General features: G+C 37.5%; 1 protein-coding gene across 3 annotated transcripts in view; it reads left to right on the forward strand.

The window, feature by feature from the left end:
• GRIK2 (glutamate ionotropic receptor kainate type subunit 2) overlaps nucleotides 1-27,902 on the forward strand; it is a 483,205-nt gene that overhangs the window by 192,091 nt on the left and 263,212 nt on the right. For all 3 annotated transcript variants that reach the window (XM_081141402.1, XM_081141404.1, XM_081141403.1), the window contains one exon: nucleotides 27,104-27,285. In XM_081141402.1, the coding sequence (XP_080997528.1) occupies nucleotides 27,104-27,285 (182 nt within the window). The remainder of the gene's footprint in view (nucleotides 1-27,103; nucleotides 27,286-27,902) is intronic.

Raw genomic sequence — 27,902 nt, forward strand, 5'->3', positions numbered from 1 at the left:
CCAGTTATGTCTGTGTGAATATGACCCTACTTTCCAAGCCAGCAGTGAGTGTCTCAGGGATGGGCATGTACCCATTCAGTTCCTTTCCTAAGAAATCAGAGAAGGGCATAGAGAGAGGGACACTAGATGGCCCGGACTATCACGGTTACTAGGGTCTTTGATGTTAAATTATTCATTCTGGGTTGAAATTCTGGCTCTGTTGTGTAATTTCCAGCAAGTTAGTTGACTTAAAAGCGTGAGGTGACACGTTTTTAAATGGAAGATAATACATACTTCAGGCGATTGTAGTCATGACTAGTGAAAGACGTAAAGTGCTTCACAGAGCCCACATAGTAGGACCTTAAAATTCATAATATAAATAGCATGGGCTAGGTACCACTTAATTTTTATCCTCTAAGAAAACTTAGAGGATAAAAGTTATTAAGTCCACTTATTTTTTTTAATATGGGAAAGTTTAGATGGAAAGAGTTGAGATAATTTGCCCAAGGTTACATAGCCAATAAATGGTAGATCTGGGTTTTGACCCTAGACAGTCAGCTCCAGAGCCCACTCTGTTAAATATTGTGATATATTGTTAGTTGTTATATTTTTATTTGATTTATTTTGTTGTCATCGTTTAACAAAGAGAGACACAATCAGAATTATTTTTGGCTTAGGCCCTCTGACTGTAGTGTGAATAATGTGTTGGGGCTACTGAGATATGGTGGGGGGCTAGGACAAGACCAAAAAACAAGAGAATTTCTGAATTGGTCAAGTTGAAAAAAGATTAACAGTCTCACTGAGGGAGGTTTTGATGAAGTGACGTTGAGGTAGAGAATTCTCGGAATATTTAGGACATATAGATTGTAGGATTTAGTAAGTAAATAAGGAGAGGGAGTGATGGAGACAGAGAGTATAAGAATGACGTCTGTGTTTCTGGTCTGGGCTGCTAATCAACAGCGCATTTACCTAAAAGGGGAAAACAGTAAAACGAGGTTTTGGAGGGGATATAGTAAAACTTGTTCCTAGCACATTAAGTTTGAAGCAGCTATGAAATATTCCCTTGGAATCATTCAGTGGTGTTGGAGCTATTAGTACATCTTGAAAAATAGGAATTTAGTATGGATATACTATGCTTCCATTGGCATTTTTCTCTGATCTCCATTTGGACTTTTTTTGTCATATGAGGAAATGAAGAAAATTGACAAAACAAGTAAACCAACCAGGATCATGGAACAAGGAAGTTCAGATTATTTTAGTAAGTAAGCAGTCTTGGTGATGAATATAGACATGAAAATAAGCTGAGAGAGAATAAGTTTTTAAAATCAGTAATTTCTTTAGGTATATGATATTTAACAAACAAAGCTTTGATTTATTTCTATTATATGAATGTAGAAACAAGGCCAGGGCCTTTATCCTAAGCAAAAACAGAAATGTTTTCTTTATTAACTTTATTAACTTGGATGAAGTGTATTTATAGACTATGTTCTAGATACATCTGCGTGTGCCTTTGGAGTTACCATAATAAAATATAAAATTAATTAATAGTAAACATTTATTTTATTATATCTTGGACCTATGTTTAAATAGGAAAAAATAAAATTATTCAATATAGTAAGTTAATATGAAAATATATATTCTTGTAAGACACTAATTTTTGAATAATATGACAATTTTTGTATTGTGAAACAGATAACTAAATAACTTCAATTTTATTTCAGTGAGTGGAGTAATTTGGATCTAAGATGATTATATGTTTTATGTTCTAAGTACAAAGCTTCAAGTTCTCTAATTCCAAGTGCAAATGCCATTAGTAATTATGACTTAAACCTAATTATCTGGATATAGTTGATTGCATAGCTTGGTGTACTAGTGTTTCCACAAAGTAGATTTTGCTTGAGCATAGTTTCTTGATTCCTATTAAAGCAAACATAAAAATTATTTGAAATATTATTACTTGGGTTCTGAGTACATGAGAATGAATATTTTTAAACATTCATAGAACTAATTCTTTACATTTTAAAATCTTTAAATATATGCCAACCCTAAAAAACAAAAATAGAATTTCTAAGGTACAATCACACAATTCATATTACTGCCTCTAGTGAAATAAATACATATTTAGGTCTAAACAAAAAATAAGGGTGGGTCTGGTACCAAACTTTAATGATTAGTAATATTGTCTTTCTTGGAAAATAAAAAAGATCATAAAGTGTGAATAATTCCCTGGTGAAGGCCAGCCACAGTCAATTTTCCTAAATTTAAATCTGGAACATCTTGGCATGAGCCTCTTGGTAGCTACCGTTCTTGTATGTTGCCCTCTCTGTGCAGCACAGGGGGAAGCTTAGTACTTATATTATCTCTCTGATACATGTCACAATTTTAACTAATCCGCTCTTCAGGGGTAAAAATAAAGCTTTCCAATTTTGGCTTCTGTGCCATCATCCTCCCTTTATTACCTTCTTTTCAGCCATTTATTCCCATCCTTATACTCTTGAAGTCTTTATTCTCTCCCTGACCTTAAAAGCTGATGTTGTTGCCCGGCTGGTGTGGTTCAGTGGTTGAGCATCAGACTATGATCCAGGAGATCACGGTTCGACTCCTGGTCAGGGCACATGCCCGGGTTGCGGGCTCGATCCCCAGTAGGGGGCGTGCAGGAGGCAGCCGATCAGTGACTCTCATCATTGATGTTTCTGTCTCTCTCTCAAATCAATAAACATACATTAAAAAAAAAGCTGATGTTGTTCAAGGCTCTAGTCCCAGTGCTCTGGTCTTCTCCTGACTCACCTCACTCTCCCTGGAGAGTGAGGTAAACAAGTAGACTCATGGGTTTCTGCTTGTTTAGCAGAAACTAATCCGTGCCTTCCTTTGCCTTTGCAATCATGTGCTACTTAATGACTTAATGATGGGGATACGTTTCCAGAAATGTGTCGTTACGTGATTTCATCATTATGTGACTATCATAGAGTGTGCTTACACAAGCCGAGATGCTAGAACTATGAAACTACCCGCGCTGTGTGGTACGCCATCGTCCTATATGTGGTCTGTCATCAACCAAAACATTGTCTTACAGCGCATAACTGCAACTTCATTTTTTTCTACCAAGCTCCGTACTTACAGGTCTAGCCACCCACTGATCTTCTTTATATGCGTGTCTCACAGGCACATCTAACCCAACATGATAAAAAAACAGACGTATCATCTGTACCTCAAAGCTTTTCTCCTGGATTTCTCTCTTTATCAGGTCACCTAGCCAGATCCCTAGTGATACTTCTAGATCCTTGTCTTTCTTTCATCCCTAATTTTTGGTTGATCACTTAATACTTCTCAATTTTATTGCACACCTTTCTTTCTTTTTTTAAAATTTATCTTTCTTGTTGAAAGTATTCCAGATGTCCCTCTTTTCCCCCATGGGTCCCCCTGCACCCCACATCCCCCAGGCCTCCTCCACACTATCTTGCAAATTTAGCTCTATCCTCTGTCTCCGCCACCTTAGTCAACTACCTACCGTAGTATCATTTGCTGCCTGACCATGTTCTGCCCATTGCCCTATTGAAGCTCATCTACCTGATGCAGACAAAATGATCTTCTTAAAAATGACAGTCTGCCCACCTCCATCTCAGGTGTAAAGCTGCTTGGTGGCTCCTCAGTTTGTAGAAGAATGAGCGCTACTTCTCCACCGTGACACATGCAGCACCCATCACTGGCTCTCTCCTGCCTCTCTGATTGTACTTCCGTGGATTCTTCTCTCAGTACTTACGCTACAACTTGCCTTATGTAATTGTAGTTCTCCCTTTCCAAGCAGGCTCTGCTCTTGCAAAGTTCTGCTTTGCAGAAATTGTCCTCTCTGCCTGGTATGCCCCTTCCCTTTGGTGAGTCACCACCTTCAGGGTGCACCCTAAATAGTTTTACAAAGTATAAATGTGAAGTAACCTTCTCGAATTCCTACTCATGTGGGTTTAAAAGTCTATTCTTTGTGTATATGATGTGAGAGTTAATTTAGTTGGTAAAATAATTCATCGTGAGTTCTGTAGTAAAGCTTATTTTCATCATACTCACCTAACCCATTGAGCAAGGGTGGTGCTTTCCTGGGCATGAGAACTCTAATTATTCTATAGTTAATGAATCTATTTATTTACTTCTTCATTTGTTTTTTTCAAATGTATTCCTTTATTTAGCCCACAAATAATTATCAAACATGTGCTGTGTGTCAGCACGGTTCTAGGCACTGGAGATACAAGAATGAACAAAACAGATAAAAAATGTTTGCCTGGTGTAGTTTGCATTCTAGTTTGGGTGATAAACAATAATAAAATTAATATGCATCTTATATAGTATCAAATGTGGTAAGTGTAGTGGAGAGAAATAAAGCAGGGGGTTATATAGGGAGTACAGGGGAGCACAACTTAATAGTGCAACAGTAAGTTCGGTTGTCAGAGTGAGTTTATTTACAAGGTGGCATTTGAGCCCGGACTTGAATGCACTGAGGAAAGATGCCCTGGGGATATCTGAAGGAAGGGTGTTTCTGAGAAAAAGGAGGAAGAAAAAAGTAACTTGGGGAGTAAGAGAGAAAGAACTTCAAGGAAGGGGGTTCATTTCTTTGTTTTTTAGTTTTGAGAAGAGTTTAGGGAAACTGAAAAGTGAAGATTTTTGTGACATTGTTTTACATGTGTGCACATGTTTATATATGTGTATATGTGCACATGTGATTATATACATATATATTCCCTTATTGTCTTGGCAACAGTAATGTCATTTGTTTAAAAATAACTCAGTGTAGAGAGTTTTCTACACAGAGGCTCATTTTTATATGAGTTACTTAATAATGATTATGGTCCATACTACCAAGCCCTAAAAAAGTGACAGAATTCATTGTAAACTACAATAAGACTTCAGGTAAAGAAGAAGATAAATGAGTCTAATATATGTCTATTTCTGCAAGATGTGCTAGATTATCAGATACTCAATTAAGAATATATTGATTCTGTATCAGAAAAATATTTTAAAAATTCTAGAACCTGAATGCATTAAAACATAGGTTTGATGCTCGTGGTATATCAGGTTAACACAATTGCCTTCTAAAGCAGTTTCCTCTAGCCTACTCAACATTGCATAAATGTTTATCTAGTTTTAAATGTGAGGTATATAAAAAGTATACTTGGGGACAAAATTATCTAGAATCAAAAATTTTGAGAGGGCAAGAAAGGGTTAACACTCAAATTCTAGACAGGCTAATTGTCCATGATTATTTCAGGATTATTTCATATGGGAGGTGGCATGGTGTCTACTCTGATAGTATTTCAGTGATTTAAAAAAAGAACTCAAGAAATAAATTTATTTTGTAAAAATGCATTAAATACTTGCTAAATCTGCCCTGTGATAAAGAGCCTTGTCTAGTAAAAGCTAATGACAATACAAAGTGTTATAGCTCTCCTTTCCCCATATAAGGACCAAAGATGTTATTTTAGTGTTGATAATCACTTGCATTTCTGTAAACCCAATAATCTTCTTTTTGATAAAACAAAATTTACTGTATTACAAATATTAAAATTAAAATCCAAAGCATTGGTTCTTTAATTTAACTGGTCTCAGTAACGTGATTTTCTGGGCTACTGTTAAAATTTGAGATTCCTTGGACAACTCCTATGATTCAGTAATTCTGGGGTTATACCCAAAGACTTGCAATTGGACAAGTCATTACTAGTGTTTACCAATATCCAATTATCTCTCCTTTCTTTTTTTATAGTTTCAAGGTATTTTAATGTGTTTTATTTTATTTAAATCTCACAATGATTCTGTGAGGTAGGCAATAGTTCCCAAATAGACTTACCCAGAGAAAGTAATAATAGATTCTATGTGGCAGAGCTGAACATACTAAAATTTTTTTGGTTCCAAAGTCAGTGTTTCTTTCATTATACTACAGCTGCCTCTTTTTTTGTTTGTTTGTTTAAAATATTACAGATGCCCCTTTTTCTCCCTGATGACCCTTTCCACCCTGCCCTACCCCCCCTCCCCAGTCCCTCTCCACACCATCATCCGTGTCCCTGGGTTGTGCATATAAATTCTTTGGTTACTCTCTCCCCCTTCACCCATCCACCCCCCTCTTCTCTGAGATTCATCAGTCTGATCCATGCTTCCATGTCATTGAATCTACTCTGTTCATCGGTTTATTAAGTTCTTTAGATTCCACATATAAGTGTATCTCTACTTCTTGACCTCAGCACATTGCAGTTCCCTAATCCTTGACTTTAGGTGTGGCCATGCAGATTGCTTTAGTTGATGAAATGTGAGCAGCAGTGTTGCTCATTTCCTGGTAAAAGCATTTAATTTCCTGGCACTGATTCTGGAGCTTACTCATTCCCTGCCAGAGTAATTGTGCTATACCTTCAAAACATCCTAAAATGCTAAGCCAAAATATTGAAGAAGGCAGCCCTGGAGAATTATTTTGATCTATAGCAGACCTTGCTTTTATGAGACATACAATCTTGTTCTGTTAAATCACTGTGAGTTGGGAATTGATTTTTTCCTACAACATAACCTAGTCTAGTAGTTAAACTTCTTCTCAAACTTCACTGTGCAATAAAATAATTAGGGAAACTTGCTAAACACACCTTGCTGCTCTTACTCCCAGCTTCTGATTTAGAAGGTATAGAATGTGGTCTGAGACTCTTTCTAATAAGTTTCCAAGTGATTATCATGCTGCTCATTTAGCAAACACACTCTGAGAACTACTGATCCATCTGATCTTTAATAACATGCAAATTATCATATATTAAAAAATAATTGTTGGTAAGTAAAACTTGTTAATAGAATAAACAAAGGCATCATTATATAGATAAAAACAAATTTAACAATTTTAAGCAAACCTAGAATGAGTTTATAGTGATTTAATATTGTCAATTTATCAATTACTTATAAAAAATATTCAGTTCTCTGAACTTCCACACTAAGCAGTTTTAATTTTGCTAAATATTCTTGTCCTTAGAGTAAAACAGTTCTGAATTTGTTTTAATATGGAGGAAGAACATTACCCTTTAAATATAGTAAAAATTGTCAAGTGTAAATTAATAAGATTTAGAATAACCCAGCACTGGTAAAATGATTTATAATATCCATTTCAGCAAATTTACAAATAGTTTTACTTTCTAATTTAACTTTAAAAGAATTTTTCAAAAAGTACTAATTGAATTACTAATGATTCTGATTTGTCAATTAAGCATATTTTAAAATCTCCTGTTCCATTTTTACAATTAAGTTTTTGTCCTTTTATCCAATTGAAATAATTAGGTTGGCATTAAAGAAAGAAAATTAAGTCAGCCCTTGAAATCTTAACACTAACTTGTTAATTACCCTATTAATTATACAATGAAAAATGACAAGCTATAATTTCCTTTCCTAAAGTATGACTGAAGGTCAGAGAGCTATCTCATTGGCATATTGAGAGACCAAAGCAAATGACGCAATTTTTTCTTTTAAGTACCATCAGATGTCATTGGAAACTCTGCCAAGGAGCTAGATCAATATTTTAAATATAATGTTTACATATTGTTTTACCTATTCTTAAAGGAAACAGTATTTATTATATATTAAAATGTGAAATGACAATAACCAAAAATAAAAAAATGGGTAGAGGACCTGAATAGACATTTTTCCAAAGAAGACATACAGATGGCCAACAGGTACATGAAAAGTGATCAGGGAAACGCAAATCATATCCATAATGAGATATCACCTCATACCTATTAGAAGGCTATCATCAAAAAGACTGGAGATAACAAGTGTTGGTGAGGGTGTGGAGAAAATCCAACCCTTCTGCACTGTTGGTGGGAATGAAAATTGGTACAGCCACTATGGAAAACAGCATGGAGATTCCTCAAACAATTAAAAATAGAACTACCATCTGACCCACTAATCCCATTTCTGGGTATGAATCCAAAGGAAATGAAATCAGGATCTCTAATAGCCCCCTTACTCCCGTGTTCACTCCAGCATTATTCACAGTAACCAAGGTATGAAAACAACCTAAGCATTCATCTATGAATGAATGGGTAAAAAAGGTGTGGTATATATATATCACCTTACACACACACACACACACACACACACACACACACACACACACACACACACACACACACACACATTGGCATATTATTCAGCCATGAGTAAGAAGGAAATCCTGCCATTTGCAACAACATGGATGGAGCTTGAGGGTATCATAATAAGTGAAATAAGTCAGAGAAAGTCAGATACTATATGATATCACTTATGTATGGAATCAAAAAAAGCTGAACTCAAAGAAACAGAGTAGAATGGCAGTCAGCTAGGGGTTGGTGTGTACAAATTCCAGTTATAAGATGCATACATTCTGGGAATATAATGTACAGCATGGTAACAATATTGTATTACAGGTTTGAAAGTTGCTAAAGGGTAGATATTAAATGATCTCACCTCCCCCCCAATAAAGAGGATGACTTTGAGATTCTTTGTCAGTAGAATATATTACATTTCCTGCCAGATAGAGAAATTAAAACTGCTATATTTTTATCTTATCAGCATTATCTTAAAATTCCCAAAATTCAACCAGGAATATATGGGAAGGAGAGAACAGAGCCATTTTAGAGAACAAATTATCTCATTACTATCAACAAGGAGAAGAGACAGGAAAGACGTAATGCAGGAGAGAGAAAGATCACTAATGAGCCTCATAACAACTGCTACTGAGAAGTTGCTGCGTGCCGGTTATGGCTTAGGTACTTAGCATGCATTCCTCATTTTTTTAGTTTCTGAACTTTGTTTTATTATCTTCACATATACAAATGTGGAATCTAAGTTGTAAAGACAGTAAGGAACCTTTCTAAGGTAAAATACTGCTCTGTCAGAATCAGGGTTTGAATGCCAGTGTTGAGTCCAGCACTGTGTTCCTTACTACAACTCTCTACCTTCAACAAGAGTAAGCAAATACCAACAGACCACAACTCAGGGGTGATGACAAAAGGAAACAAGCTTTTATACATATTGGAGGGTGAGGAGGGACTGAGCAGCTGAAGCTAAACTAGAGTCCGTGGTCCACAGCTCTCTGTGTGTACCTTTATTTTACAGGTCTCAGCTGTGATGGAGACAATTGACTTCAGGTAGAAAAGTGCTCAGGCCTGCAGAAAACATTAAACAAAAGTAATAATATGATATCATCTTTGCAACTTTTACACTCTATGCATTTTTGAGGACCCAAAGTTTTCTCTAAGGCTATAGAAGTGCACATTAAGCCAAGGTTTTATTGTATGAGACATAAGAAACTGCGGCAGACAAACAAAAAGAAGAGATAAGCAGAGATGAGTAAATGGTATATAGTGTCTCTAGTTTTACAGAGAATAAAGATTATATCTGAAACAGCAGACTGTCGCTATAAAAAGGATGCATAATGTTCCTCACACAACTCACTAAGTCACTTGCTTTTTTTCTTACTGACGATGAATAGCCCTGCCATACTGTAAAAGGGCAGGCAAAGCAAAGCTAGATCATGGAAAATCCGCCTAAATGGCTGGAATACACATTTAATGGCAAGTACATAAAGCATTCGGCACAGGAAGCAGAAGGCAGCGTTACATATCACTGTGATATGCGAAGTACCAGTCTCAGATATCTGTGGCTTAGGCAAGAGTTTCTTGTCCTTGAAACCACTGGCATTGGGGCCTCACTAGCTGTTTGTTGTGGAGGCCTGACGTGTACATTGTAAGATGTTCAGCACCATCCCTGGCCTCTTACCCAGTAGATGTCAGTAGCAATCCCTACCCCCCAGTTGTGGCAGTCAGATGTCTCCAGACATTGCCAAATGTTTTCTGGAGGCAATATCATCCCTAATAGCTTAGGAGCTATACATAGGCTCAGTACAATTAGCACTGGGCTAAACGGTGTCTCTATTCATTGATCACATAAACATTCGTTAGTTACCCACTAAATGCCTATCACCATTCCTGGTTCTCAGGGTACGTAAAAAAGGGCATATTTGAGATTTGAATTAAACCAGTAATCACATAAAGGGAATGAATATCTTCATTCTGAATCTCCAGGGTTTACTCCAGTAATCTGTTAAGAGTATCAGGCCACAAATTATGGGCCTTATTACCTCATATCTATGTAGAGGTATTTTAAATGAGCATCTTGATTTCCCTGGGAAATGGATATGAAAACTGACTCTTAAAGTATTTTTAGTGTTTTATTTTTTTAAAATTTAAGCCAAGATACTATTGAATGTTCTTAATGCAGATTTACGTGATAAACTAAGGCTTGAGTTCAAAGCTATAAAGATTGTTTATCCAGCTGTGAGCCTATGTATTTACTGTTTGAGATAATAATTATACCTTTAAATTATTTCTTTTCTAGAGAATTTTAGAAGGGACTAAACATTTGAAATTATTACCAGGACCATTCTCTTTCTGGAAGCCCCTTTCTAACTACTTCACCCCTCGCCCCTCCCTCCAAGAACATAGTTCTGGTTCTGGAATAAAAACAAAGAGATAAATAAGCAAATAGTAATAGCTTCAGAAACTGTGTTATATATTTTATTTTTGTCATCTTGTTTAATCCTTGCAGGAAGCACAGGGAAATTACAGAGACTACAGAAGCAAAGAAGTTACGTAATTTTCCAAAGTCACACATTAATTAGTAGCCATGTCTGGCTAAATCTGAAGTCTTTGCTTTTGCCATTCTACCACTTTGCCTCTGGGCAAACAGTAGGTTGGGGTAACATTCAAAATGTTTCACAACCAATTTCCTCATGAGATGTTTGCCAGCTGAGAATCAACCCTGACTTTCTTATATGATCCCAGTTTACAGCCAGGTACAAGCCACATTCCAGCTTTTACTTAAAGTCTCATACATTATTAGAACTGAGTCTCCTTCCTAAACCATTCCGACATCCTACTCATAATGAACTTAGAGATTTAAAATGTGTAGCAAACAGGCAAATGAGTTTACAAAATATTCAAGGTACCAACAGGGCCACCATGCTTCAGGGTAGGGTCAGGGAAATCAGACCAACTGCCAGCCAAGAGTCAAGGAGAAAACCCAGAAGATGAGCCCTGGTACAGTGACGGCTGACATGGGCAGCTGAGACAGGGAAGAAAAGGAAGTGACTGAGAAAGGGGGTGCAGGGGGGTGGGAGTAGCCCTCCAAAAGGGTCCTCAGTGCCAGGTCTGAGCAGATGAGAGCAGTGAAGGCCAGAAGAGCCTTTTTGCAGTCCCTAGATCTCCCAGAATGTCTCATGGATTAAAAAAGACTCCATGCTCCTTGGCAAACTCTTTGAAACAGGGATTCCTAGGGGATCCAGACAAATGACTGTTACCTTTGACCAAAGCAACCTGAAAGCAGTTTGAACTCCATTCTCAGAATGAATTCAGATACTTAAATTCTCCATTAGCTTCCAGAGCACAGAATTTTTCAGACCACAACTAAAGAGCAGAGGTTTAAGATACAAATAATCTCCAAAGAGGGAGCATATTAGAAACCATTTAGTAAAGATAGTAGTCAAAATGACCAGAAACATATCTTTCCCTGTTTGACTAGAAGGAGAGAAGAAAGCCTACAGTCCACGGGTTCTTGAAGTATTGGAGGGGTCACCAAGGAGACAGAAGGTGATGAGAGGGGAGACTTGGGCAGAGATACATTTTATGTTTACATTTCCGTTTAACCGTACACATGCCTGAGAAAATAGTCATTGGGCAAAGAGAGGCTGTTTCATCTCATAATTGGCTGTGCTTAGGGACAGCTGATGCCGGGGAGGGGGTGCATTAACAGAAAGTCAGCCCAGCCCCAAGGAGAAACTGACTGTCAGGAGCTCAGAGTCTCTTTGAGGGGACTCCAGCCTGAACTTCACAGCTCCATTAGAAATAATCTGTCCTAAGTGGCCCATCTTCAGTGCCAGCATGATTTTTTCGCATTTACTAAAAGCTTTTCCCTCAGCCCACTTACATTTTTTTCTTTTGTTTCTAAGTAACTATTTAATTCCATCCCCTCTTTATTTTGCAGTTAACTGGCTTGAAACATCTGATATGAAATGGGGCTTATAGACAGATTTCTCCTGTCCTCTGCATCCACCCCCAGCACCTAGAGACAGCCAGTGCAGATGCATTAACTCAAAGGCCCATTAGTGGGGCATTTGTTTTGCACTTTTGCAGACAAAGAAGAAAGAGACCTCCAGTTGGAATGAAAACTTTGTATTTTTTTTTTTTTTGGAAACAAATGGTTTCTTTTTAAATTCAGAAATATAATGGCCTTGAGGTCCTAAACTGTTCTCATCTAAAATGTTTTTTTCCCATCTTCATTTTCCTAGATTATGATCAATTTTCCACCAGAATGAATTTATTCAAATTGAGCCCAGTCTTCTGAATCCTTAGAAAAAAAAACAATGTCTTAGCACTTTGGGTCTATTCTACTCACATCTCTTGGCACATTATGCTTGGTACTGGCAGACATTCTTTTTTTTCAATGTATAATTTACTTCTCCAAATGGACTGCAAACTTCTCAAGATTAAAGATCATGGAATTCATTCATTCATTCGACAAATGTTTTTGAATATCTGCCATGTGCTTGACATGCTCTAATCACCTGAAATACACACAAGAAATAATCATATAGAATCCCTGCCTCCATAAGGTTTATATTCTAGTGGAAGGAGACAGAAAATAAGTAATAAGTAATCAGTGTCATAAATATGTAAATTACACAGTATGTTAGGAAGCGATAAGTACAACAACAAAATAAAAGCAATGTAGGAGGAATATGAAGTATAAAAGGAGATGATTATAATTTTAAATAGGTTCGTCAAGCAAGCATTGTGGATAGAGAGGAAAAGAGCATCACAGGCAAAGGAAATTCTCTAAGGTGGAAAGTTGGACAGTGGAGTGGCCGTCCGCTGACTCAGGGAAGACTGTGAATGGGACAGAGAGTACAGCTTTGGATGTGTTCAGTTTTGGGTGTCTACAGACATCCAGGTAGAGATGTGATGGAGTAGGCATTTGGATATAGGGGTCTGGAGATCCAGGAGGGTCTGGGCTGCAGTTTACATCTGAGAGTAATATTAAAGTCATGAAATTGGGTGAGATCACCATAGGAACGAGTGTAAATAGTTAAAAGAGTGGCTATGAGAAGAGATGGGCCTGTAAGACAGAGAACAAGAACAGGGGGCGCCCTATAAACAGTTAAGAAATGCTTTCAAAGAAGCACCGAGTGATACTGCTTATCAGTGAAATGAAAACTGAGGCTTGACCACGGAATTCAGTAGCCTGGAGGGCACTGGTAGTCTGAACAAGAGCAGTTTCAATGCAGTGGCAGACACAAAAACCTTATTAGAATGTGTTTACGTGAGAATGGGAGGTGGGGAATCAGAGACTGAATATAGGCAACTCTTGCTAGGAACTTGCTTATAAAGGACAGCAGAGCAGTGAGGGGATAGCTGATGGGGAAGTTAGCGCAAGAGAAATTTTTCTTAAAATTAAGTAATAGTATGCTTTATTCTGAAGAGAATAATAATAGAGAAGAAAGGTTTGACAACACAGGTTTGAGAGTATCATGGCCTTCTGTAGCAATAAGAAGGGAATGCTATTTTTTAATTTTTTTTAGAGCAGGTAACAAAGCAGTCTCCAGGAAGGAGAAACCCAATCTGTGATTGCTTTGATAAGCCCAGTTGTCAGATAGCCCTCTGGGGCTTTTCTGTCAGCTGGTTAAGATTGAAAGAGTTAAGATAGAGCTCAAGTTTGCCAAAGGAAAAAAGGGAGAGAATTGGACAGTGCATAAAGGGAAGAGCCAGCAATGCTTAGAAAGGAGACTATTGTGTCACATAATCAAGAAGAGAGACTTGGGGATTTTTTGGAGTGTGCTATGTCTTGTAATATAAGCCTCTCTCTCCCACTAATTTTGGGGTAAAATCTACATGTGTAGACACTGTATTTAGCAGTTCTACATGAAATGACAATTAAGGGCTACTTAATACCAGTTATGAGAGAGGCTATGGAATGCATTAGCTTATTGAAGGATTTAGTAGAGGACTCCTCTTTCATCTAATTAAGACTGAGAAAAAATTTAGTTGACTTAGGGAAAAGTGGGATGGATTTGAAAAGCAATAGAAATGGCAAATTTTATAATCAGAAAGGCAACAGAGAAAAATATCAAGATAATAAAACTGAAAAAATTAACCTCTAAAATATTTTGGAATAGAAAAATTAAATATAAGATTTATGATGAAATACAATGGCAGATTTTAATGTTTATATAACAAATACAAAGCAAATAGTTTTACTGCCCAAACTCTTAGTTGGACAAAATTCAGACTACAGCAAGATTCAGTAGACTCTATAGGTGCCATTGTCACTGTTGAAGTACTTTGGACACACCTTGAAATCAAGTTGCCCTCTGAGAGTTAAAACTGTAAAGTCAAAACGTAATGAATGAGAATGAAAAGTTGTATAGCTACCTGGAAAGACAGAATGCCTCCCAGGTAAGCAGGATTTGATTACCTCCCATTTCACCTTACTGACCAGCCAAAGAAAGAAGATCCACTTGAAAGAGGATTGATTAGACACTTGGGTTTCTTAAAAAGAGACTTACACAGGAAAACAGACAACACATCTAAAAAGTGTTCATGGAAAATAGATTTTTAGCTGATTTACTACCAATAAGATCAGGCTTATTGAACTCTGGATGCAAAGATTGAGTACTGGATTTAGAGAAGGACTTCCAGGGTTTGGATCTGGCTTTGTGACTTATTAGTTATGGGACTTGGACCATAACCCAGACAACAGTGCCTTTACCTCATCTGCAAATTGGGGCTGACAGTAGTGCCTCTTCATAGAGTTCTTATGGATGAAACTCAAACCCTCAGTAAATGCTATTTATGGTTATTACATTCATTGGACCAATTTCCTTTGTTCTGATTCCAAATTAATATTAAGCAACCTTCAGATTACAATATGCTTTCTCATGTAATTTGAGAATTCAGTGGCCATGCAATTCAAGTATCGCCATGCCTGTGACAGATATATATGTCATTATAAATGAGTAGATTGGATTTTTAGTGTTATGTGTCACTCTCATGATCTTGATTAATGTGAGCCTATTATGTTAGCAATGTGGCATAGGTTTCAGAACAACCCTAAGGTCTTTCAAGCTAAAGTGAAAATTCAGAAATTCAACACACATTTCCTCAGTTAAGGTGTAGTTAAATTCCATGACATTTCCTCATAAGAAATTCTGTTTCCAGAAACATAAATAATAGAGAATTCATACAGATTCGTGGTAGGACATTGGGACGAGGGAGAGAGTAGAGAGAATGTCTCCTGTTCTCTCACTTATGCTGATAGAGGCTAAAACACATGACAGCCTCCCTTTCAGTAATATCTTGCACTGTTTCAGTACCTCCCAGTTTATCACCCCCAAATCCATCCTTACAAATACCATCAAAGTGCTCTTTGAACAAAATATATCTGTTGATAGCAATGTTCTTAATTTCTTCAGTGATTCCACAGTAGGCAGGGCCAGTACACCTAACTCCCCAAGCCCCCCAGCTTTCTCGCCCTCAGAAGTGGGGCCCCGGCAGCGACGTTCACACCTTAACTCTGTGCTCCTGACTACAGTTGATTAGACCAAGGGTTCACACAGCTGGTATGAACCCCCTTTCTCTCCAGAAATTTGGAACTGGGACTAAGAAAGATTCGTTGGTCTCAGCCAGCTGCTGGACTTATAACGAGTACACCTAGGAGTGAATTTGAAGGATGGGCAGGTCTGCTGTGTGAACAAGGGAGGCAGAGAAAGCTGGTCTTATTAGGAGGACAAGACTGAAGCAGACACGCAAGAAAGAACAGGAATGTAAACAGGGCCTATCTTACTAGCATGTTTGTACTTGCTTCTGTTTCTAAGGAATGACGGAAATCTCACGCTTGGGTTTCATGAAACTATCTGAAATTTTCTAATCAACTCTTCCTTTGTGCTTTAGCCATCCTGGGTTGTTTTTTGTTTTTTTAATACTTGCAACTACAAAGTTCCTTCTCTTAGAAACTATAATCTGATATGATGCCCTTCATAACTGGTTCTTACCTAATACTGGTCCAGACTCACCTCCCACTGTGTCAAGCTTACCCTTGGTTTTCCAGCACTACCAGCCAAAGAGTTCACGAGGCTTTGTGAGCTTTCCACGCTCTCACATCATCATATTTTGTACATGCGGTATCTTCCTCCAATTCCCACCCATCCCTTTCCACCTGCCAAGTGGGTGCCCACCCTTGGGCATCCTATCCCTACCACTTCCATTACAGTTTAGGGGCACTCATATTATTGCACATAACTCATTGTAGAGAAATGTTTTGCACTTCTCTCTTCCTACTATCCTATAATCTCACAGATCACAGATACCTATTTTTTATATTTTTGCATTCTAAATTCAAAGCACATAGTATATGCTGTTATGAATTCCTGATGTACTCATATTTTTCAACCTTTTATAAGATGCATACTCAAAGAGCACAATGCTGAAGGTATTGGGGGCTCATGGTATTCTTTTTTGGGACAAAATAAAATCTGAACTCCCCGAGAGTCACATTCTGCTTGGTATTTATACCAGCACATAGTAGTTCTTGTGATTATTGTTAGTCATGGACCCACCACATTAAGCTTCTTAAGCTGTTTCATCAATGTCTGCATTACATTATATTTGATGTATTAAGTGGCAGGATAAAACAGGCAGCAAAGCATCCTAGGACAGAGCCAAACAAAGAGCTGTGAAGGGTGGTTTGCGACTTCATAACTGCACTGACCTGGACACAGAGGGGGTTGAACAACAGCAGGTTCCTGATCAGCCACTGCCTAGGAGCTGACATCAGGTTATCACAGGCTGAGAGGACAGTTAGAGTGACAGAGGGGCAGGTGTACGCCTGAACAGAATTGTCTCCAGACAAAGGAACCTGCTGTGTGGCCATCAGAATTGAACAATGAGGTTTGCCTGTTTGCTGGGGCGGGTAACATTGCCAGGGCAGCAGGTGATGAACTATCTAAGATGAAGGATGATGAATGCTGTGGAGTAAGCGGAGGACTGTGCAGAACCCCTGGTTTGCCCAGAATGTTCCTGGGGAAATGCTTGTCCTGGTCTAATTACTGCACACCTGCATCTCTTACTTAGACTCTCTCTCTGTCTCTCTCCCTCTCTCTCTGTCTCTTTCTCTCTCAAAAGGGTCCGTTTGGTGAAAAATAGTAAAATAATTTTAATTGTAAATAACTATTGAATCAAAATATTGCCATACTCTGGTCACAAACCAAAGTGCAGTGATCCTGTTTAGACAGTTTCTAGAATGTGGCCATGGGCTTTGTGTCTGTGTTTTCTCAGATTCCCTTTGAGGAAATCTCCCTAGTCTCTGGTTCAGGCAAGGCTCACTTTCTCCCCCCCATAACCCACTGATGCATCCAATATCAACCCTTCTCTTCCCACCACATAACCCCAATCTGGTTCAGACAGGGTCCTTCTTAGGATTTTGAAAGATATTTCAAGGAAAATCTTGCTTTACAAGTATGAGATTCGTTGGTCGTCTGTGCCATGGAGTAATGAAGGTCACACAGAGGAAGAGAACTGAGCAGCAAAGAATTCCTGCCTCTTACCATGCCTGCAGTTTATTTTCAGTTACGGGAGGCAGCGAGTTCCATTTTCGCCCAGTGTAGTGTGAATTAGGCCTGCACATCTTACCAAAGGAGCCCTGACAATACAGCTGCCTTCTCACTAAACCGTCCAGCTTTTTACCTGCCCTATCTCATTACGCCAGGCATAGGCCCCCATTCAGCAGCTGTATGAATAGGACAAATTAAAATTAGATGATAGGATGGATCCAAGGCAGAGTTAGCCCAGGACAAAGCCACTTATTACGGCTTGGGTGCCCCCACTGAACACAACCTTAAGTTACCTCAGCTGGAAGTCAGTCACGAATGTGCTTACTCACTCATGTATCAGATGCATCAGATTTTAATTGCAGTAAGCAAAGAAGAATTAAAATGCAACATTAATTCTATTGGCTTCTCACAAACTCAAGCATTCTGCGTAGAACTGACTGTAATGTATATTGAACTTAGACCCGGAGGCCTTAGAGGCCAAAGGATTTTAGCCTTGGCATAGTGGGAAGCTCTGTTTACTTTTTAATAATGGCATAATTGCTTTTCCTCATAGCAGTGAGAGAAGAGACAGGGAAATCCTATTTTAGTATTGACTTTAGGAGTAATAGTCAGGCTGGCAGCCCCTGCTTTCCAGGGAACACAGATACATTCCGCTTAACATTTCACTTGAATCCATTTTCTGAGGAAGGCGGGGACGTTAGGAGCCTCGTGGGGGCAGTGTGGAGCTGGCCTTGAATCCAACCTCAAGCTAGCCTTGGGCCCAGTCTCCAGCCCAGGGTAGCAATTTTGGTATTCTCTGTCCGTTTCTTTCCCATTATCCCTGTTGCTTCTATTCTGAACTCGAGACCTCTGGTTATAGTCCTGAGACCTTGCCTTGCAGGACTGCTTTCTTCTGTCTGTACTGTTTTTGGAACAACTTTCTTTAGATGGACTGATTGTCTGGTAGCACAATATATCCTTCCACTTGGGCTAGAAAAATTACAAGCTTCTGATATAATGCACATCATACTTTGGAATTCTTTGTGTATTGAGTCAAGCCAATGGACTACGTATTTCCATGGCCACTGACTATGTTCCACCCAGCTGCTCTCACAGTATTCATGCCTGTACTAAAACTGTTCTGCATGCTCCTGCATTCTTCATCCCCACCTTTCTATCATAAAATGGTCAGGAACACAGTGCTTACCAAACTTATGAAATAAGCCCCATTGTAGACAGCTGCTACCCAGATATACAAATATGTAAGGGCAATGCTGGTTAGGAGTCTTTATAGTAATCTATTTGAGATCATAGTAGCTCAATCCAGTATGTTAGAAGTAGCAGGAGTTGGTAGCTTTTTACATATATTTTATTTTATTTTTTATTATTATTATTTTTTTAAATATATCTTTATTGATTTCAGAGAGAGGAAAGGAGAGGGAGAGAGAGAGATAGAAACATCAATGATGAGAGAGTCATTGATCGAGCCCGCAACCCAGGCATGTGCCCTGACCAGGAATCGAACTGCAATCTCCTGGATCCTAGGTCGATGCTCAACCACTGAGCCACGCCCGGCCGGGCTTTAAATATATTTTAAAGGAAGCTTCAATAGGATATTCTAATACATTGGATGTAAAGTGTGCTAGAAAGAGAGGAATCAAAGATGTCGCCAGGCTTTTGGCCCAGTACCTAGAATAATAAAAGTTGCTGTTATCCTATGTGGGGACAACTGAGGGAGGAGCAGTTTTGGAGGGTGGGGAGATGAAAGGCCAAGTTTGGAATATAGTATCTACTATACATCAAAGTAGACATGTTGCATTATTCAGGAGTCTTTAAGGACACCTTCACTTCTAACACCAACTGCAAAGTTTGGGATCTCCAAGACCACCTTCACTGTGACACCAGTTGCAATTTCAAGGGTAGCCAAGATCACCTGCAAGTTTGATAATTCACTAGAACAACTCACAGAATGGCTGCTCGTTGTTATACTCAATGTTGTGATTTATAACAACAAAAGGACACAGATTAAGATCAGCCAAGAGAAAAGACACATGGGACAAAGTCCAGGGAGGCTCCACACTCAGAGGTTCCAGTTGTCCTCCCCCAGTGGGTTTGTGAACGGTGCTCACTATTGCAGGCAACAGGAAATGACACTCTGCATGGAGTGTTGCCAACCGAGAAATCTCACCTGAGCCCTGGCGTCCAGCGTTTTTACTGGTGCTTAGTCATACAGATGTGGCTGAGCACTGGCCTGGCTGACGTGTAGTCTTAGCTCCTCCAGAAGTTGATAATTCAAATCTCCTACCATAAGTTACATTGTTAGACTATCCTGTGTGGCCCAAGACTCCTAGGTAACAAAGACATTTTTATCAGGCAGGACATCGTAAGGTCTTAGACATTACTTCTCAGGAGCCTCTAGCAAAGGCAGACTTATCTTGGGGTAAGGTTAACTTATTACTACACAAGTGTGAAGTAAGAGAGTGCATTTAGGAGTCTAGATTTCAGGGAAGTGTTGTGGTAAGAGATATAAATTTGGTAGTCGTCGGCATATTGATGGAGTATTAGTTTGTTTCCAAGCAGGAAGCAGAATTTACTTAGATGCTTGAAATGAAGAGATTTTGATAAAGACCACTCACAAGACTGTAGGCAGGATTTGGGGAGCAAACAGGGCCTATTGAGGCACACACAAGCAGGCAATCTCTGGGGTCCAAGAGAGAAGTAAATACCAGAAACCTGTGAGAATGGTTAATATGTGCCAGGCATGGTAGTAAGTGATTTGTATTTATTAGCTCATTTGATTTTTTCCTATATGTTAATATATATTATTATCACATTTTTACAGATGAGAAAACTAAAGTTTAGAAAATTTAAATACCATTGTCTATAGCCATTCAGTAGAATGTTAATGAGGTGGGTGCAGACTGCCATGCCACTATATGGTTCAGAAATTTGGCAACGTGCCGCAACCCACAATATTGACCTTTGGGTTTCAGCCTTTCTTCGTGACTTACCGCCTAACGGTTACTCTGTAATTGCCTGTTGGTGACTCTCTCACCCAGGCCTTCCTGAGAGGCTTCTGCTTTGCTAGTTCAGTGTTGTAGTATTTGTAGTGTGGACTTTACAAATGTCAGCAGAGCAGAAATAACACAAACATCATGGTCAGATTCTCCTAGGGAGAGATGTCAACAAAGAGGTAAATTATACTTCCCCGGGAAATAGAAGCAGAGAAGTGTGTATGTGTATGTGCTTGTGTGTGTTTATGTGTATTGCATGTCAGAGTGAGTTTTTCAGGATTTGAGGGTATTTGAGAAGAGAAAAAATATAGAATTGTAAGGAGTGACTTCAGACTATAAATTTGTACACTTGTAAAATATTTTCAGGAGACCGTATGTCAGGATTCCTATTTGGACTCTACTTATTTGAATGCATTATGGTTCAGGATTGAACCATATGGGTCCTGGCTTCAGTAGAGAGTAGGATGCCTAAAATGTATGGTCTGCACTGTATTATTTTCCACTTTGAAGCATAGAAAGGCTTCTCCATCAATAAAACAATACAGTGGATAAGATTTGATGATACAAAAAATAAGCAGGAGATTTTAATACCGGGCTGACCTTCACGTGATGCCCCCATGCCGAGCCCGCCACTCCGGGCCCAAGCCCTTATTGAAACACGCCCTGAACAGAATCAGTCTGACAGTCACTCTCAGCACAGTGTTCCTGGCGGCCGTGGACAACCAAATGATCCTGGCATGCGAACTGAAAACTCATTTGCCACTTAGATTCCAATATATCAACCTAAAGTGTTTTTTTTAATTATTATTTTTATTTTTAGATATTTTGAGTTTTGAATTTCTTAGGCTCTAGCCTACTTTAAAAATACAGCATATCTCAGAAAGGGAGAAGGCAAACCCTCTCTGGAAGGTTACAGTTAGGATTTGAGGGTTTTTCCAGGAGACCAGCCCTCTACTTTTACTTTGTACAACTAGCTTTCTCTCTTCGAACAAGATGAAACGGCTTCTGAAGCTTCATCTTTTCTTCCTCTTCTCTCTTCTTTGCTTAGACTCCAGTGTTCTTTGTTTTCTATTTTCTATTTTTTGTTTTCTACTGATGAACAAATTCACTTATCCCCAAGAGGAGGGCTCACAGAAGTTTGAGACAGAATTTTTTGCAGTGTCAATCTACCTCTCCTGTCAAAGCCATTTTAAAAAATTTCTTAGTATGATTAGCCTCGTTCCCTATATACAGTATATTACCAAATATTACAGAGTCCATAACTGGTATACATATTCTATTTAGTTTTCTTTAAAACACTCTGTAGCACAAATAAAACATTCTAATAAAAATAACTTGGAATATTATACTTAGGCCTCTCAATGAGTTATCCTTTCTCAGCTGAAAAAAGGAGAGGGGAGGGTGATGAGACATTGAATGCGGATGAGTCATTTTTGTATCGTTTATTATACAGTGCATTTTGGGGGAAGTCTGGCCTGCACAAATGCCACATTAACTGAAATGATAAATAGGCCTGAAGAGCAAGCCAGGTGGCAAAGCTCTAGTTTGTGTGGCTGCCGAAATCAATACCTGGGGATGGGAGGAGACTTGGGACTCCCTTCCTGGGCTGCGGAGGCTGGGGCTGTGGAGCGGCCGTGTGATTGATCTCTTTAGAAGGAAGCGCCAGCTGGAGTGTGCACAAATGGCTCCTTCTGGATTCTACTTAAAAGCTAAATTGATGGCAACTTTTGAAAAGAGCAGCTCAGACCTCTGTTCCCTGTAAGCATAAGATAAACCTTGATTTCAGCTACTGTAAAATAACTGAAAGTAGAAAGAAGTTAAAAAAAATAGAGGGAATGGAATGTTACTCATCTACCAAAATAAGGTAATAATTGCAATGTGCTGCTCTTCTTTGTTAGAAGATTTTCAGCAACCCATCTGTGCAGATTGTTTTTTTTATTATCATTACACCAACTAATTGCATTAGGGAAAAGCGGGCATTTTAATTAAAAAACTGTTTTAAGGAGTTATAATTCTACTCTTTCATTAAATAACTCAACCAGTGCCAAATTTGTTAAACTATTTTTTCGGAAAATTGTTCTTTGGAAATTATTTTATTAACCACATTTTCAACAAAATAGATTTTTCCCTTTTACTTCATCTAATAGATGGGTCCTTTTATTTCTCCATTTTGACCAAAAGACCATAGGACAGGACCACATGTAAACCATTCCAAATATTTTGAGAGGCTTACTTTTTCCCCCTAAAAATGGGTGAAAACTTTTATTTTACAAAGCATGCATATTTATTTCTACATAATGAATTTGATTAGGGTAATCTTCTCAGGAATTGGCATTTTTAGAACATGGTTAGTTGCAGAGGGACATTGGGCGAGGTAGCAAGATTGACAGAGATCTGAGAAGAAAATACATAGCCAGTATTGTAATTAAAAGATATTTCTTGCCCGGCTGGACATGACTCAGCGGTTGAGCATCGACCTAGGATCCAGGCGATCGGGGTTCGATTGCCGGTCAGGGCACATGCCCGGGTTGTGGGCTCGATCCCCAGCAGGGGGCGAGCAGGAGGCAGCCGGTCAATGACTCTCTCATCATTGATGTTTCTATCTCTCTCCCTCTCCCTTCCTCTCTCTAAAATCAATAAAGATATGTTTTTCTTAAAAAGATATTTCTCCTGTTTAAGCCTGTTTTCCTATGGATGAAACCTCATCCACATACAGGGATGCCTTCCAATTACTCATATTAAAAAGGTAGGTAAACATCCATTGTTTGGATGTTTCGAATGCATCTTCCGTTTTGGCAATCCTCTCTTATTCTTCCAAGGTGCTCTAAATAACAGAATTTGGACAGGCATTTGTATCGAAATGTCAGATAATGAGGAAGACCAATAATCTAGAATGGAAACACAGATAGAAAAGAAAGCATACCACAGGGCACCTTGACGAATGCATGGAAGCCGAGAGGCGCCTAAGCCCCTGGTACAGGAGACGATGGAAAGCCAGGATTTAAAAACCATCATGCTGCGTTCAGTGTTCAAATAACTCTCTAGATTTCTTCTCTCTGATCCAAATATTGAACCACTTTTATTCCAAAAACTGAATGCGAAAAGCGTTATAGGAACAACTTTTGCTTTTAAAAATGCCACAAACTCTATGTCATGCAGTTGAAGGCTGAATACATACTATTACTCCAGTCCTTGTATTTATCAAGGAAACAGTGTCTGGCATGTAATAGACATGCAGGAAATCTATGCTGAATGAATGAAGGAAGACAACATTTCACTTAAATTCTTAACTAGGAGATGGCAGTTCCTAGTAGCAGCAGTTATTTTCTTAGCTCTTCAATATTATCCCCCGGGGAAGCTGGCAAACCGAAATCTGTTCCATTCCTGCCAGCAGGGATGTGTGTGTAAAGGCAGTGAGTGAATACTCATTGCACCTGGTGGCTCCAGGGACTGTCCGCAGCAGCGCTTAAGAGACTTGAAAATACTGGGCGTACAGTACTTATACGTAGGGTGAACTTTACAAATACTATTTCTGGATTTTCTCCTTCATAAAATTTATGAGTCAGTGAGCTTTTTCAACTTAAAACTGCTGGGCTAATTTGTAACTATATAACTCCTTCCCTTTGATAATGAGTTCATCTCTTAAAAATTTGATTAAAGTTTTGTTAGGTTTTCAGTCTAAATCAGTGTCAAATAACTTCTAAGAGCAGATTTAATAACCAGCACATTAATATATATATTAATACATGTACATATATGTATACCTAATATATGTACATATATGTGTATATATGTGTTTATATAGTCTTCCTGTGTTAGCCAAAATAACATCAATGACAACTGCCACTTATATAGAAATTTACAGCTAGGAAAAATTTAGAGATATTTCAATTTAGTAATTCTTAGAAATTTTGGTTTTAGTACCACTTTACATTCTTAAAATTTTATGAGGATATCTAAAAGCACTTGTAATGTGTTATATTTATTGATGCCATATTCATAATAAAAAACATAACATTTAAAATACTTATTAATTCATTTAATAATGGCAATAGGAAGCCCATTATTTATTCACATAAATAGCATATTTTTAAGGAAACATTTTCCCAAACAAACAAACAAACAAACAAAAAATAACAGTGAGAAAAGTGGCATTGTTTTACGTTCTAATAAGTCTCTTTAATATTTGGTTTAATGGAAGTTAAGTGGATTTTCACATCTTTTTTTTCATTCAGTCTGCCGTAACATCACACATGTTTTGTAACTTCTAGAACACTCCGCTGCACACGTGAGAGAGAATGAGACAAAAAAGCCAAACAATGAAAATAGTAGGACCCCTGAAAGGACTCCAGGGTCTGTGGACCACACTGAGAACTGCTGATCTAGATAAGACTCTTATTTAATAGACGTGGAAACTAAAGTGTCCTGTGGATCTGTTACTTTTTACACATGTTTTGAAAGGTTTCATAAGCCTAGTGTTAAACTCTGCTACAATTAAGCAGGTGCTATATGTTCAGATATTTATTTTTACCTTTGTACAGTTCAATGTTAATATATATGTGGTATATAATATAATCTGTGCTCATTATATACATATTAATTCTTTAGACTGAATTGTATTGTTTGAAGGATACATTTAATATTAATTATGTAGTATTTATTTTACTATATTAGTAAATATTTAAATTGCTAAAACAAAATGAACTAATAATATTTTACTTTGTAATTTATGCCATCATTATTTGTAGAATTTTAAATGACAAAATGGTAAATTTTATGGGATAATATTTTAAAAGCAAAAGATAGATACATTTTAATTTATGTATTTTTAAAGTGTATGTCTTATTTGAGGACAAAAATACTGAAAAATAGTTATGTTAATTTTATTGTTAACTATTTTGCACTGTATTAAAGTGTATATAGCATAATATGTGTAAGAGAATCTATTGTTTATTTTAAAACTTTTATAATTGGATTTTATTCTCTAGATATTATATATTTTATATATATTATATATTTTAATGCACAGTGAATTTTTAATCTTAATCATATATATATATGTATATATACACACACACACATATATATGGAAAGAGAGTTCCAGATTAGTTATTTACTGATATTTTCCTCTATTATTTGTTGTCATACTAATATTTACCAAGGTAGTTTTTTGGGGTAGATAGAAATGGAGAAATAGGAATATAGAAATGAAATGGAAAAATATGTAGATAAGAAGGAAGAGTAGGAAGAAGGGAAAAGGAAATTGCTTGATTTGATCCAAGCTAGAATAAAATTGGATGATCCTTTTTTTCTTATCATACTCTTTTATATATTGGGTCTTCTGTATCCGTTCCTAAAGGGCTTCATTACTTGAAGTTTGTATAAAGGAATACAGTTAATGAATGACTTGTCTATTATTTTAAAATGCATGACATTTCTATGACCTGTTAAATACGTATTTATTAGTTTGATTTATTTTTGAAACATATAATCTGGAGTTACTTCTCTAGGAAACTGTTTTTACCAATGTCTGTGGTTATAGTTATATCTGAATTTACTATTATACTTAGGAAACGCTATTTAAAACTTAGTTTTATTTCTTAAAGTATTTTAATTATGGTTCAGGTTACTTAGAGTCTATTTTATTAAGGAAAATTATTTCACTTTTGCATATACACAAAATTACTATGCCATTACTTATAAAAAACAGCAAAAAAGAAGTAACCAGAGTTTTTAACGATAGAGAATAATTACACAAATTATGCCCACTGTAAAGCAGGGTTAAAGACAAACTAAAACAATAATCTCTGACTTCCAACGACCTATAAGACATTTTCACAAAACAAACATTAATATAAAACACAAAACAAAATAATCCTCTATGCATATATGTGCATATTTCATGCAATTAACAGTGACAACACCTAGCTGGTGTGGCTCAGCGGTTGAGCATGGACCTAGGATCCAGGAGATCCTGGTTTGATTCCCGGTCAGGGCACATGCCCGGGTTGCGGACTCCATCCCCAGTAGGGGTCCTGCGGGAGGCAGCCCATCAGTGACTCTCATCACTGATGTTTCTGTCTCTCTCTCCCTCTTCCCTTGTCTCTCTGAAATCAATATATATTTTTTAAAAACCCACAAAAACAAAAAAACAGGGACAACCTCTTAGGAGTAGTATTGGGGTACCGAGAGAGACAGCTTGACTCTCTATTCTTTTACATATTTAAGTGTTTTGTATTAACTAATAGTCATTTATGTCTTTCTTAATTTGAAAAAATACCTTATGGAATTTCAGAAGTGATTATTTTAGCAAAATCACTAGGGATCTAGAATTCTGAAATAGGAATTTTAATGGTCACACTATATATAATGCACATATACACGGTCAAGAAAATCAGGTCTTGTAGTGAGTATGTTTTGTGATTCTATGACCCGCTCCAATTTTTCTCTGATATTCTTTTTCTTTGTACCATTTTCATTAAAGGTCTCATTCGTTTGCAAGAGCTCATCAAAGCTCCATCACGGTACAATCTTCGACTTAAAATTCGTCAACTTCCTGCTGATACGAAGGATGCAAAACCCTTACTAAAGGAAATGAAAAGAGGCAAGGAGTTCCATGTAATCTTTGACTGTAGCCATGAAATGGCAGCAGGCATTTTGAAACAGGTAATCTTTAAATTACTTAAATTCTTAGTTTCTTTTGAAGTTCGCATTTAAAGTGTGGGCTTTTGGTTTTTAAATCAAAGTGTTATTGTTATACAGTCAGTTAAAAAAAAAAAGCCAGATAATTTACCTAGATGTAATTTTCTGATTAAAAAGTCCGACAATTGCTTTAAATTAATTGTCTTACAAGAAAAGTAATGTAAATATTGATAATCTTCAAACAGATTGTAGTTTGTAGTTATTTTAAGTGTCTACAGTACTGTTTGTTAATGTGAATGTTGATTAATGACGTAGATATTTCTGTTTTGTACAGAAGTGAAGGAAGAAACTAAGAGTTAACAGTTGAGCAGTTTAACCATTAAAATCAACCAGTAAGAAAAAGAGAAAAAAATATTTGCTATTTACTGGCATCTACTGTGAGACGCCTTACACATTTGGTAGTATTTCATCATCACCACAGCTGAAAAGAAGTAGGGACTAGCTCCGCTTTAGAGGCAAGTGGAGGGAACTGACGTCAGGGTTAAATAGCTAGTACAAGGCCATATACTTACAATGTAGTAAAGGCTCGATTTGAACACAAGTCTTTGGCTTTTGTTTTTTAAGATCTTTATGTACACTGG

This window comes from Miniopterus schreibersii (genome assembly GCF_964146895.1).
Source record: "Miniopterus schreibersii genome assembly, chromosome: 6".
Taxonomy (NCBI): Eukaryota; Metazoa; Chordata; class Mammalia; order Chiroptera; family Miniopteridae; genus Miniopterus; species Miniopterus schreibersii.